The sequence below is a fragment of the Equus przewalskii genome, chromosome 23 (genome assembly GCF_037783145.1).
Source record: "Equus przewalskii isolate Varuska chromosome 23, EquPr2, whole genome shotgun sequence".
Taxonomy (NCBI): Eukaryota; Metazoa; Chordata; class Mammalia; order Perissodactyla; family Equidae; genus Equus; species Equus przewalskii.
Window position 1 is genome coordinate 13,381,160 of NC_091853.1, and position 13,399 is coordinate 13,394,558.

The 13,399-nt window shown below is 39.3% G+C and overlaps 1 protein-coding gene across 16 annotated transcripts in view; it reads left to right on the plus strand.

Moving 5' to 3' along the window:
• TDRD5 (tudor domain containing 5) overlaps window positions 1–13,399 on the plus strand; it is an 82,805-nt gene that overhangs the window by 39,892 nt on the left and 29,514 nt on the right. For 12 of the 16 annotated variants that reach the window (XM_008543525.2, XM_070591704.1, XM_008543545.2 and 9 more), the window contains 5 exons: window positions 2,867–3,079; window positions 3,610–3,676; window positions 7,341–7,541; window positions 8,044–8,202; window positions 9,973–10,131. In XM_008543525.2, coding sequence (XP_008541747.2) covers window positions 2,867–3,079; window positions 3,610–3,676; window positions 7,341–7,541; window positions 8,044–8,202; window positions 9,973–10,131 — 799 coding nt within the window. The remainder of the gene's footprint in view (window positions 1–2,866; window positions 3,080–3,609; window positions 3,677–7,340; window positions 7,542–8,043; window positions 8,203–9,972; window positions 10,132–13,399) is intronic. The other 4 variants (XM_070591707.1, XM_070591712.1, XM_070591706.1 and 1 more) reach the window with 1 other exon arrangement.

A 13,399-nucleotide genomic window follows, 5' to 3' on the forward strand; every position in this document is an offset into this window, starting at 1 on the left:
GTGCCACTGGCTTGATTTAGCTAAGGTGCCTGGAGTTTTACCCACCCTTGCTTTTACACAATCAATGCAAATGTTAACACGGTGAAAGGGGCAAATAACTATTTTCATAAGAATACTAAAATAGCAAAATAACTTTGATCCTATGGACTTCTTGAAAGGATATCAGTGTCCTGGGAGTTCCTGAACTACGCCTGGGGGACTACTGCTCTAAATACCTTTTCTTTCCTGAAAAATGATGCTCTTTTGTTAGTAAACACTATGTAAAATATGTACATTTTCAATCACTTTAGATTTGTTCATGAACAACGTCTGATTTTTATATTGCTGTCACATATAAGAATAATTTATTTATTTTGTATCTCTCCAAAAGCATTTCATGTTTTTTTCTAATTTTACCATGTTATATACTCATCTACCACCCAAGAACCCCTAGCATAATGCAAGTCACATAATAATCACTTACTAAAAATATTATCAAATATTCCATTCCAGTATGTCTATAAGAGTTAGTGCACGTTTTCAGGCACACTTACTGGTTCTGTGACCTTGAAGTTTAACTACTTTACTTCTCTAGGTCTTGTCTTCTCATCTCCAAAGTGGAGATAATAATGGTACCTACGTGACAGAGTTGTGAAGATTAAAGTACTTAGAATAGAGTCTCGCTCAAATGTTGGCTGCTATTATTATTAAAACTGTATCTGCTGTGTGCTTGGTGTTGGGATGTTGAAGCACTGGTGGTACGAGGAGAAGACAGACATGTCTTTGCCTTTGTGAACACCACGATTAGCTAGGAAGATAGGTAGGGGATAAGTGGGATGTTGTACAAGGCAGTAGTTCTGCCTGGGCAAGGTGGAGGAAAGCTTCACAAAGGAGATACTTGAGTTAGGCCTCTAAAACAAGAATTTGCCGGTCAGGGAGGTGTGAGCGGGTGTGTGCAGGTTCACTGACTGGCACCAAGCCAGCACTAACACAGGAGGGAGCGGCGTGCTCTGGGAAAAAATAGGGAAGTGAAGTCACTACCACGTGAGGTTGGGGGGACAGTGACTGGATGTGAAACTGGAAGATTAGGGAAGAGTTAGAATATGAACACCATGGGAAGGAATTTTGCCTTATTGTGTAGACAATGTGGAGCCTCTGAAGGCTTTAGGAAAGGAAGGACATCAACAAGTTCGTATTTTAGAAGGATAACTCCAGTTGCAATGTGGACGATGGATGGTGTGAAGAGGAAAATGTCCATTAATAGGCTGGTCTTGGTGAAAGAGAGTGAGTGGAAAGGAAGAAATAAATTTAGGAGAAATTAGGGAAGTAAAATTGTCAGGTCTTGGTGACAAGAATGGGGTTGAGAAGCAGGAGAGTATGAAAATTGTGTTGACCTTAGAGATTGGGTAGGTTTGAACTGGGGTTAGAAGTTTATGCATAGTGCCTCTAAGATGTCCATGAGATAATGAATTGGCAGTGTTGAATGGACAATATTAGTTAGAATTACAAAGATGTAACTTCGCCATAGTAGCATAAAGAAGATAAAAGTTTATTTCTTCTTCCCATAATAGTCCATGTATAAGCAATACGGGCTGATAAGGTAGCTCCATGGTGTTAGGGATACAAGTATTTTCTGTCTTACTGCCCCAGACAATGTGTAGCCTCATCCACGTGGCCTAGGATATAGTTCACCACCACATCCACTGGGCCCTCATTTCAGCCAGAATGACGGGGAAAAAGAAGAAGGTAGGGGGGTTGGAGGCATGCCCTTTTCTTTGAAAGACACCAGTTGAAATTTTCACACTTTACTTTTTTTAATTGTGGTAAAAGACAGATAAAATTTACCATCTTAAGCATACATGCTTTGTTTTTTCTCACATCCTACTAGTAGAACTTAGTGTTCACATAGCCAGATCTAGATGCAAGGGAGCCTGGGAAATCGGAATGGCCGTCTACTCAGTTAAAATTGGGGATTCTATTACTAGAGGAAAAAGAGAGGAGAATGGAAGTTAGGGGACAACTAACATCTTTTCCATATAGTTGGAAATAAAGTTTTAAAGCTCAGAGAGATGCAGGGTCTAAAGAGAGATGGAGAATCATCACTTTATCAGTAGTCGTATAACACATGAAAATTGATGAGATGCTCTACAGCAAGAATAATGATAAATGATTAATATTTGAGTGCTTACTATTTTTGGACTCTGCTAAACATTCATATTATTTAACTAAGATTTTATCATCATCATCCCCATCTTCACCAAGTAAACTGAAGCAGAGAAAGACAAAGCCACACAGCTAGTAAACTCTCGAGTCAGGATGTGAACCCAGGTTACTGGTTGCAAAGCCTGAGCTCTTATTATATGTCCGAAAGGTAAGACCCCAGAGAAACTAAGCTGTTAAAGCAGTTGCAGAGCCAACAAAGGAATAGTTCTTGACACGGGAGAAGTAGGAGAAAATAGTGTCTGGAAATTAAGTAGGAGAGAGTTTGGAAGAGGGCTAGATCGGGATCATGCAGCACAGAGCAAGTGTGTTGAAAGCTGAGGAGAAGGGCTATTGGATTTGGGAATTAACTGGCGATTGATGTCCTAAAAACGTCCATTTTAGGAAGTGCTGGGGAGTGAAGTTGGATTACATTCTGTTCAGCAGAGAACATGGGATAAAATGAGTGTGTAAGTTTCTATTTGAAGAAGTTTGTTGGTGAGGAGAAAGGATTTGGATAAGAAAAAGGAAAATAAAATTAATTGGTATTAATAAGCCTTAATAAATCAGAAAAAGTGGGGATGTTATCTTTGCTTTTTGCCAAGATTTTGCTGCTCTTGATACATCAATAAAAATCATCTTTGACTTTTTCTTCCCCTATGGGTTTCTGTGTTATGGAATTCCACAGGCGCTGTTATTCTAATCAGCTGGTTTCTGATCGATATGCCATGCCAGAATATTTTATCCAACCAGGACATCTCTGTTGTGTAAAGATTTCTGAGGATAAGTGGTGGTATCGGGTCATTATCCATCGAGTCCTGGGGAAACAGGAAGTCGAAGTGTTCTACCCAGACTTTGGAAACATCGGAACTGTTCAGAAGTCTGCCCTGAGGTTCCTCAAGTGAGTTAACACGTTTAACAAGGACAGCTTAAGTTCTGAATCACAATGCTGAAGCTCTGTGGCGTTAGGATCGCTCTTCTTTTCCTCTTGCCTTCCTCTCTCCGTCCTTCCCTCCCTTCCGTCCCTCTTTCTTCTTAGTGCATGCTTAGCAAATGGTTGTTTAGGTTCACAGTTTGATTAGACTCTCTCGTGTCTTCTTTCACATGACTGTGAATCTGAATGGGCCATGGACTAAATTTCAGTCTCTTGTTAAGGAAATGATTCTTGTGTCAAGCTAAGAGTCACATTTATACAGCAGGAGGGTTGAACCGTTCCTACCTATATTTTAGTTGCATGGTTTTCAAAGACTATTATGTTTTACAATTTTATTTCTTAGATTGCTTTAAAGTGTAAGATATTAATCTAAAAATGCATGAATAGAACACTCCAGAATGGCATGGATAGCTAGAATCAAGAAATGGATTAGAGATTCCATAAAATGCAGTTTTAAAGTGTGGTTAAATATTCATGTATTTGATTATCTGTTGCAGGTGCTGCTACACAAAGCTTCCAGCTCAGGCTATCCCTTGTTCTTTGGCTTGGGTGAGACCAGTAGAGGTATGTTTGCTGTTTCTCTATTCTTTTGTAGTGAGGAAGATTGGCCCTGAGCTAACTTCTATTGTCAGTCTTCTTCTTTTTTGCTTGAGGAAGATTGTTTCTGAGCTGATATCTGTGCCAGTCTTCCTCTGCTTTGCATGTGGGACACTGCCACAGCATGGCTTGACCTGTGGTACGTAGATCCACCCCCAGGATCCAAACCCACGAACCCTGGGTCACCAAAGCAGAGCACACGACCTTAACCACTGTGCCACTGGGCCGGCCTCTGCTTGTTTCTCATTTAATCAGCAAACATTTGATGCCATGAACAATTTGGGTTCTCAGGATACAAAAATAAAACATGGAATGAGCCATCAAAGAAATCATTGTACACAGTATGGAAGATGGACATGTAGACAAAAATAATTGTGCTGTGTCATGTTTGCTACAGAGATTTTTATAGTGTATGGTGGAGTTGCAAAAGGAAGAGTGCTCATCCCCGTTCAGGGCAATCAGGGAAGGCCCCATCATAGAGGTGGCGTTTGAGTGGAACTTTGAAGGAAGATAAGGACTCTACCTGGACAAAAAAGAGAAGAAAGACATTCCAGGCAAAGGGAGAGCAGCGTTAAACATCTCAAATTTGAAAAATCTTGAGTGGACCTGTTTGGCTACATGATACAGAATGAGCTGGAGTTGGTGCGTGGCGAATGATGTCAGAGAAATAGGCAGGAATCTAACGGGGAGATCCATATCTGTGTTCAGGAATCTGGACATTGTCCTTTAGCTCCTGGGGAGCAACTAAAGGGGGCAAATAGAGAACTGCCACGGTCAGATATGTTTTTTAAAGAATTCTCTAGTGACATCAGTGTGGGAGATGATTGGAGTGGGGTGGAGCAGGAGGCATTTTCATCCATACAGAAACATTTGTTTGTGTAGTTATAATTATGCACCTAATTTTATGTTTTTCCCTCGCAACTCTTAATTATACACATTAATTGTACCGTATTTGTCTGCTGAACCTAAATAACTTATCAGTTGCTTACATATGCATGGATTATTCCTTTAAAATTTTTTTTTATCTGGAAAACACGATAAAAATGTTACCTATAGTTCCACTACTCAAATGTGTTCAATTCAGAAATTTGATGTGTTTCTTTCAGTTTAGTTTATTGGATATTGGGGGTAAGGGCTCTTGTAGGGTTTTCAGGGTTGTATAAAATAGTAATCATTATTTTGTGTTCTGCTTTTTCACTCAGCATTATAGCATAAATACATTTATACATTATTATAGTTCTCAATTTTAATAGATTGATAGTAATCTGTTGGGTAAATAGACGTCGTAGCCTGCGTATCCCTTTATCGGTAGACATTCAGTCTGCTTCTGGCTTTTGAGAATTATAAACAATGTGTGCAAAGTATGGTTTTTGTGCAAGTCAGTATTCAGGATTGTTTTCTAGAGTGCATTTTAGCCCCAAGTAGTTTTCCTTTTACCCCTTCCCTCAGGCAGCTCGGGGCTGGCTTTGTGACCCACTTGTAGCCTATGTGCATTATTCTCAAGTCAGCCAGATGGCTTCCAGTTTTGGTTCTCTTTGTTGTGTTTTCCTGTTTCCTTCCTAAACTGCCTCTGCCTTAGGGCTTTTGCCCACTGTGATCACTAGAATAGCTTATTCAAAGAATTCTCATGGTTGACTCCTTGTCATTCAGATTTAAGCCCAAGTGTTATTTCCCCAAGAAGGACTTCCTTGACCAGCCAACTTAAAGTGGTCCTGTCCACTTCAGTCGTTCCTTGTCACTTTGTTTTATCTTCATAACACTATCTGGTATTATCTTGATTATTTGTTCTCATACAGCAGTGTGAGCTGCTGAGATCAGGGACATTGTCTGTCTCGTTCACCGCCGTATCTCCAGTGCCTACATCAATGCTTGTGCATGGTAGGTGCTGAGTACATGTTTCTAACTGAATGACTGTATCTCACTTTTTTTCTATGTCTTTTTTCTGGTTTCAAAAATAGTTAATGTAGGGCCAGCCCTGGTGGCCTAGTGGTTAAGTTCAGCACACTCCACTTTGGTGGCCCAGGTTCGGTTCTTGGGCACGGAGCTACAACACTCATCCGTGGCCATGCTGTGGCGGCCATTCACATACAAAAAGTGGAATATTGGCAACAGATGTTAGCTCAGGGTGAAAGCTTCCTTGGCAAAAAAACAAAAAAGTAGTTAATGCATTTGATAATGGCAGATTAGCAATAGAGTAGCATAGTGGACTAATACTCTCTTAGACAAAATCCAAAGCAGGAGAAAAGCAAAGGTCTCCTTTGGAAGTCAAACTGCAGTCGGGAAAATCAGGGATTTTTCAGCTTCTTTCCCGAGGTCGCTCCCCAGTCTACAGCCTTGCTGACTTGAAGAGTTAGAGGATATTTTTTGGGATTGCCAGAACAACCAGAAGTTAGGGGGAAATACTTGAAGGGAGGGAGCCACGGAATGGGGGAGTTCCAAAGTCAGTGTGTTCAGTCTGCCCAGGTCCCTAGATGACAGCTAAACTTGGCAGGCTCTGGGGAGAACCCAGTGGCCCCAGGGAAAAATTATTGGCTTGCCTATTCTTTTTCTCACCTTGCATCTCCTACTTTGAAGAGATTTTTTTTCTTTTCTTTTTTTTTGAGGAAGATTAGCCCTGAGCTTACTGCTGCCAATCCTCTTTTTGCTGAGGAAGACTGGCCCTGAACTAACATGCATGCCCATCTTCCTCTACTTTATATGTGGGGCACCTACCACAGCATGGCTTTTGCCAAGTGGTGCCATGTCCGCACCCGGGATCCAAACCAGTGAATCCCAGGCCGCCACAGCAGAACATGCGCACTTAACCGCTGCGCCACCAGGCGGGCCCCTCTTTGTATGCTTTTTATCTTTGCCTACGTACTGCTCACTCTCTTTGTAAAAATTATTTATAAGAATGGTTGAATAATATAGGCTGAGATTGCCTACCTCTAGAGAGATTTACGTTCGCTTCTGCCAGGTACCTAGGAATACTACCAGTCTGGAACCATGTTAATTTAACTGCACAACCTGAGGGTTTGTGTACCACCCAGGTGATGTGAAATTGAGCTGCAGATCCATACGAGGGCTGGTTCCTTTCTTTCTCCCCTTCTCCTGAACGTGTAGCCCTACAGGGACTCGACTTAATGAAGAAAAGTGCTCCTCTCCCCCTACCGTGGGTGGATAGTGGCTTTGATTTCTGTCTCCATTGACCTGTGAAGCCACCGAAACCAAAGTTCGCATTTGCCTGGATTGACAGATACATTAAGGCAAAAGTAGTGGGAACTCTTGCTTTTAATTCTGGCCTGATAATTTGTTATTCTCTTGTTAGTTCTTTGATACTTTTTGTGGAAATATTTTATCTAGAAATTTTAGTTGTTTCTGTGGGAAGGTTGGTCCAATAATCTAACTGAACGATTTCTGAAAATGAAAGTTTTTCACCACATAAATAAAAAAAATTTTTTCTATAATCACATTTTTTATCATTTTTCCTTTATTCTGACTTTCTCATCCCCAAATTGTAAGCATCTTCCAATGTGTTATTCTAGTACTTTTACAGTTTTATTTTTACACCACACTCTCTAGTTCATTAGGAATTCATTTTTGTATATGGTTTGAATTTCTCATCTGAATCCGTATCTTGGTTATATTTCAGGAACATTGGACATCGAGAGCTGTTTTGCAGTTCCAGAAGTTGTGTGGCTTGAAGCCATTAGTGGGGGTAGTGGATGAATATGTAGACGGAATCCTCAACATTTTTCTGTGTGATACATCCTCAAACGAAGACGTCTATTTCCATCATGTCTTGAGGCTAGAGGGCCATGCTATCGTGTGCCGGGAAAATGTCCCTTCTAAGGTAGAGCTCTCTGGATGTATTTTGTAACGTATTTCATTGAATCTCAACACTTCAAGGTATAACCGAATTTAATACAGAAGGTTATTTGATTTATTGTTTAATCTTAGAGACATCTGTGAGATTCCCACCTTCTTAATGCAGAGCATTCTCTTAATTTTCAGGAGACCACAGAAAACTACATTTGGCTTGGTGTCCTTTAGAATGTGAATATTTTTATTTTAAATAATTGATTGAGGATTCTGTCTCACCCCAAAGTATTTAATTCTCTGAGGTCTTAGAGAAGAACATGTTCTTATTTTGTAATTATTGATAGCAATGTCTACATCACCGTTAATATTGATGTAGATAATTTTTGTGACTAGGAAAAACAATATCGAATATCATCAATATAGAAAAAATTTTAGAAGATAATACATTTCCACAACATTTGAAAATTATGAAGTGCTGACTGTTTCACTTTTCCTCCGAGTAATTAAACCCTTCCTTCTCTTTTTAATCCTAGGGTTTCAGAGAACTCAACCCTTTAGCTTTATACACTGAGTCCAGCGCGGGGCCGGAGGACGTGGGCTTGACAGACCTGGGTTATCTTTCCCAGCAGCACTATTTTCATGAAGACCGAGAGATAAGTCCACAGTCAAAAGAGAGTGAACTGTATACCCTGGTAAGAGGTTTTTACAAATGTTTTTATAATTGTTAACATTTAGGGAGTACTTACTATATGCCAAACACTTTAAATATGATACGTTATTTAATCTTCATAAAATCCTTGTAACATAGTGACTATAATTGTCCTTATTTTATAGATAAGGAAACTGAGGCTTTCCAAACCCACGAAAGTTTGGAAACTTTACGCAGTGATCTTCCCAGTTCCCTCGTCTCGCGTTGTTTGCTGGTTTACCCCTTTGCTTCAGTCCCACTTCTCCCTGTGAGGTTCCCTCCGACAGTCGGTTCCCCTGCTCCCCTGGTGCGGCCGTGCCTTCACCTGCGCCTGTCCAGACGCTCTTCATCTGCCCTCTGCGCTCAGGTTCTTCTTCAGCTGTTCTCACTTCTTGCTTTCTCTCTAAACCTTTTGACAACTCCCACCCACAGTAATAACAATAATAATTTTTTTATTATATATTATTCCAGCCCACAGTAGTAGTAATAAAAAAATATCGACAACAGCAACAGTTACCGAACTTGCACTACATGGCAGGTACTGTTCTAAGTGCTCACATGTGCTAGTTAGTTTAATCTTCACAAGCACTTGACCAGGTTGGTAGTTTCTTATCCCCATTTTAAATATGAGTAAAGTGAAGCACATAGTAAGAACTTAAATGATTTTTCAACAAATGAACAAATAGACATGTCTTCTGAGTCTTACATTCTTCATGACCACAAGTACTAGGCTAAGAATATAGGATGTGTTGAGTTTGAGAGCCAAAAATGTGTTTTTTTGGACAGAGCAAGGCTTTTTATTTCCTTTGAATAAAATATGAAAATCTCGTTTTAAGTATGTTTTCTATATCTGACTGTGAAAATAAAATTATAGAGATGACCTTACTTCTTTCGTACACATATACTAATTACTAGAAAAGATAAAAAGGAAAGCCATTTTGACTAGTGGGAGATTAACCTGCTCTGAAAAATAGGTTTGAGTGTTTACTGCTGCATGTTTAAAACAACATAAGGATTTTAGATTTCTGGTTTACATTAAAATTAATTGAGCTTGTTTGGCCTGTAACTCTCTCTGAAGCCTGAATTTTTCTTAGTTATTATTTGACTAGAACAGTTATATTGCCTGGTTCTTGAATTCAACCTTAAAAATTTTTAAATATCCTATCATTATTCTGTTGATGTCTTCAGACAATCATAGTTCAGTCCAGAGAATGAAATAAGGCAAGCTTTTCTGCAAAAGAGATGACTTAAAACTCCCCTATTCCACTCCAGCCTATATTTTAACGTATCAAGACTCCCGTATGCTGCACACGCATACACCTACATCTGTACACCTGGCTCCCTGTAATTCCTTTTCTTTTAAGCATCCCAACAGCTAGTGTGTGTTATCTCCTTCACTGTGTCTTCTCGACATCCTCCTCCCCCGGTACTATTTTCATCATCTCTCTCTGCTGGCTCGACATGGAAGGTTGTGCTGTGGTTCTCTGATTGTGTGTCTTCTATATTCTGCGTTCCTTTAGAGGTGGGACCTCTAAAGGATTCCTGCTTATATCCACAGAGCTACACCTTTTGTACTATGTGCTCAATAAGTGTTTGTCAGCTTGAACTGGTTTAGCAGGATGGGAAGACCTAGGGTCATGGACAGAGTTAGAAAATAATGTAGCATTTGTATGAACCATAGCAAAAAATTCCCCCCCAGAGTTGATAGACACATAGATTTTGGAAACAGCATTAGTACAGAAAATAAAATAATTTCTTTTTTCATATCTATTAGCAAGATATTAAGGATGAGAAGGCTTTCAGTCGCCTTAAATCTGAGTCAAAGGAGCCAAAGGATTCTGAATTCAGTTCTTTGAAAACCCAAGATAAGAGCTGTGAAGAAGATCCAAAGTGGTGCATCCCCAGGTTAAAGGATCCAAAGGAAGAAAATGAGGTAGGAGAAGGGAAGATAGTTTGTTTTTTGGGGTTTTTTTTGCTGAGTGAGATTAGCCGTGAGCTACCCTCTGTTGCCAATCTTCCTCATTTTTGCTTGAGGAAGATTAGCCCTGAGCCAGTCTTCCTCCACTTTATATGTGGGTCGTGGCTGCAGGATGGCTCATGAGTGGTGTAGGTCTGCACCCAGGATCCAAACCTGCGAACCAGGGCTGCTGAGGTGGAACACGCCAAACTTAACCACTATACCAAGGGGCCAACCCCAGAAAGACAGTTTTTTGAAAATGTAATTAGTATAATTACTTCATAAGTGAAGGGGACTAGAATAAAATAGCTCTTAACCCTGCTGCTTTCAGTACTGTCAGAGCACCCCCCACAGATGAATTACAAATTCCCTCTTTAGCGGTCACCGAGACCAAAGTTGAAGCAACATGGCTTTGATCACAAAAATGAAAAGGCATTAACTGGCTTTGATGTGTTGTTACTATCCCGCATCTTTGGGTAGTCTTCAAGAATTATGCGGTGATTAGAAACTAGTATTGAGAAACAATACTAGGAAAACCCATCAGGAAAAATGTTGACAACTTTTTTGGAGAATATATTTTATTTTATTTTATTTATTTTTTTTGCTGAGGAAGGTTGGCCCTGAGCTAACATCTATTGCCAATCTTCCTCTTTTTTTTAATTCCCCAAAGCCCCAGTACGTAGTTGTCTATCCTACTTGTAGATCATTCCAGTTCTTCTGTATGGGATGCTGCCGCAGCATGGCTTGATGAGCAGTCTGTAGGTCTGCACCCAGGATCCAAACCAGGGAACCCTGGGACGCCGAAGTGGAGTGCACAAACTTAATCACTCGGCCGTGGAGCTGTCCCTCTTATTTTTGTCTTAATCAAATGTTTATGTTCATATAGGTTATAGTCCCCCATAACCCCTTCCCCTACATTTCCTGTTTCACAGAACAACCATTTTCATCTCTTTTAGCTGCTGCTTTTGGAATTTACCTCTGTTTCTTTCATTACATAACATGCTTATGTTGTTATTTTCTGATTTTTCAGTTTTAAGTTTGCATGGTTTTCCCACTGTGAAGGAGGAGGGTTGGTTCTTTCATCCCTTCACCCTCACCATACACAAACATACCCTTTCTGTCCCCTTCCACCATCTTACTAATATAGTTCTATCAAACTTTCTATTAGAGTACCATTCAATATTTACGTTATTAGGACTCTGTAAATGCTATTCACAGTCAAGTAGTATGTTATGGCAACTTCTCCTTTCCTTCATAACTTTTATTTTCTCTGGTGTTAATCGTTTTTTAAATCAACATACAGTAAAATTGACTTTCTTTTTGGAATACCATCCTATCAATTTTAGTACGTGTATAGATTTGTGTGACCATACACCATTTGTGTGACCACCACCATAAGATGAAGAATGGTTCCATTACCTGAAAAAAAAACTCCTTGGTGCTACCGTTTCATAATCACCATCTCCCCAAATCCCTAACCCCAGCAATCATTGATCTGTTTTCTGTCACCATAATTTTACCATTTTTAGGACAGTCATGTAAGTGGAATCATATGGTATGTAGCTTTTTGAGACTGGCTTCTTTCATTCAATATAAATTTTTGAGATTTATCCAGATTGCTGCACGTATCAGTAGTTCGTTTCTTTTGATGATGAGTAGCGTTCTGTCGTATGGCTATACCACAGTTTATATATCCATTCACCCGTGGGAGGACATTTGGGTTGTTGCCAGGTTTTGGTAATTTGAATAGGGCTTCTGTAAATGTGCTTATGCAGGGTTTCATATAAACATAATCAGGAATAGGATTACTGGGTGATGTGGTAAGTATATGTCCCACTGTTCTGTGGACTGGCTGTAGCATTTTGCTTTCCCACCAGCAATGTGCAAGTTCCTGTTGCTCCATATCTTAAAAAGCACTTGGGCTTGTCAGTAATTCTTATTTTTAGCCATTCTAACAGGTGTGTAGTGGTATCACTGTAGCTTTACTCTGCATTTCCCTAATGGCTATGATTTTGAATATCTTTTCATGTGCTTACTTGCTGTCCATACATACTTCTAGGTGAAATGTCTGTTCAAGTCTTTTGCCCATTTTTTGATTGATTGGGTTTTTGTTTTCTTACGTTGAGTTTTGAGAGTTCTCTGTGTATTCTGGATACTGGTCCTTTGTCAGATACGTGATTTTCAAATGTATTATCCCACTTGTAGCTTGTCTTTCATTCTCTTAATAGTGTCTTTCATACAGCAAAAGTTTTTAATTCGGAGAAAGTCCAGTTTATCAGTTTTTTTCTTTCATGTACAGTGTTTTCAATGTCAAGACATCTTGAATTAATTTTAGTAGAAGATGTGAGGTTTAGATCAAGGTTCATTTTGTTGCATATGGATGTCCAATTGTTCTAGCACCACGTGTTGAGAAGACTATGCTTTCTCCATTGAACTGTCTTTGCAGACTTACCAAAATCAGTTGTCTGTATTTGTGAGTCTGTTTCTAGACCCTGTTCTGCTCCGTTGATCTATGTGTCTGTCCCTTCACCAGTACCACGCTGTGTTGATTAGCGTGGATTTATAATACCTCTTAAAATCACGTAGTATGATTCCTCCTACTTGATTCTTCTTTTGCAAAATTGTTTCTAATATTCTAGTTCCTTTTCCTTTCAAGTTTTAGAATCAACTTATCTATAGGATTTTGGTTGGAATTGCATTAAGTCTATAGATAAACTTGAGGAGAATTAATGTCTTTAATCTGTGAACACAGTATATCTAATTTATTTAGATTATCTTTTATTCCTTCATTATGGTGTTAAAATTTTCAGTATACAGAACATGTTTTGTTAGCGTTATACCTAAGTATTTCATTTATTTTGGGAGCACTTATAAATGACATCTTTTTATTTCACTTTCCCTATTTTCATTGCTAGTATGTAGAAATTGATTCTTGTGTTGTCACCTTGTATCCTGTGAACTAACTAAGCTTACTTTTCAGTCCTTTGAGGTATTTTGTAGATTTCTTTAGGGTTTTCTACGTAGACAATAATGTTGTCTGCTAATTAGGGCAGTTTTATTTCTTCCTCACTAATCTGTACATCTTTATCTTTCTTCCTGACTTCTTATTACACTGGCTAGGATTTCAGATATGATGTTGAACAGGAGTCATGAGAGAGAACATCTTTGTTATCCTGCCGAAAGGTTTTATCATGTGCGTGTGGCTATGAATTTTATTAAATGATTTTTCTGCATGTATTGATGT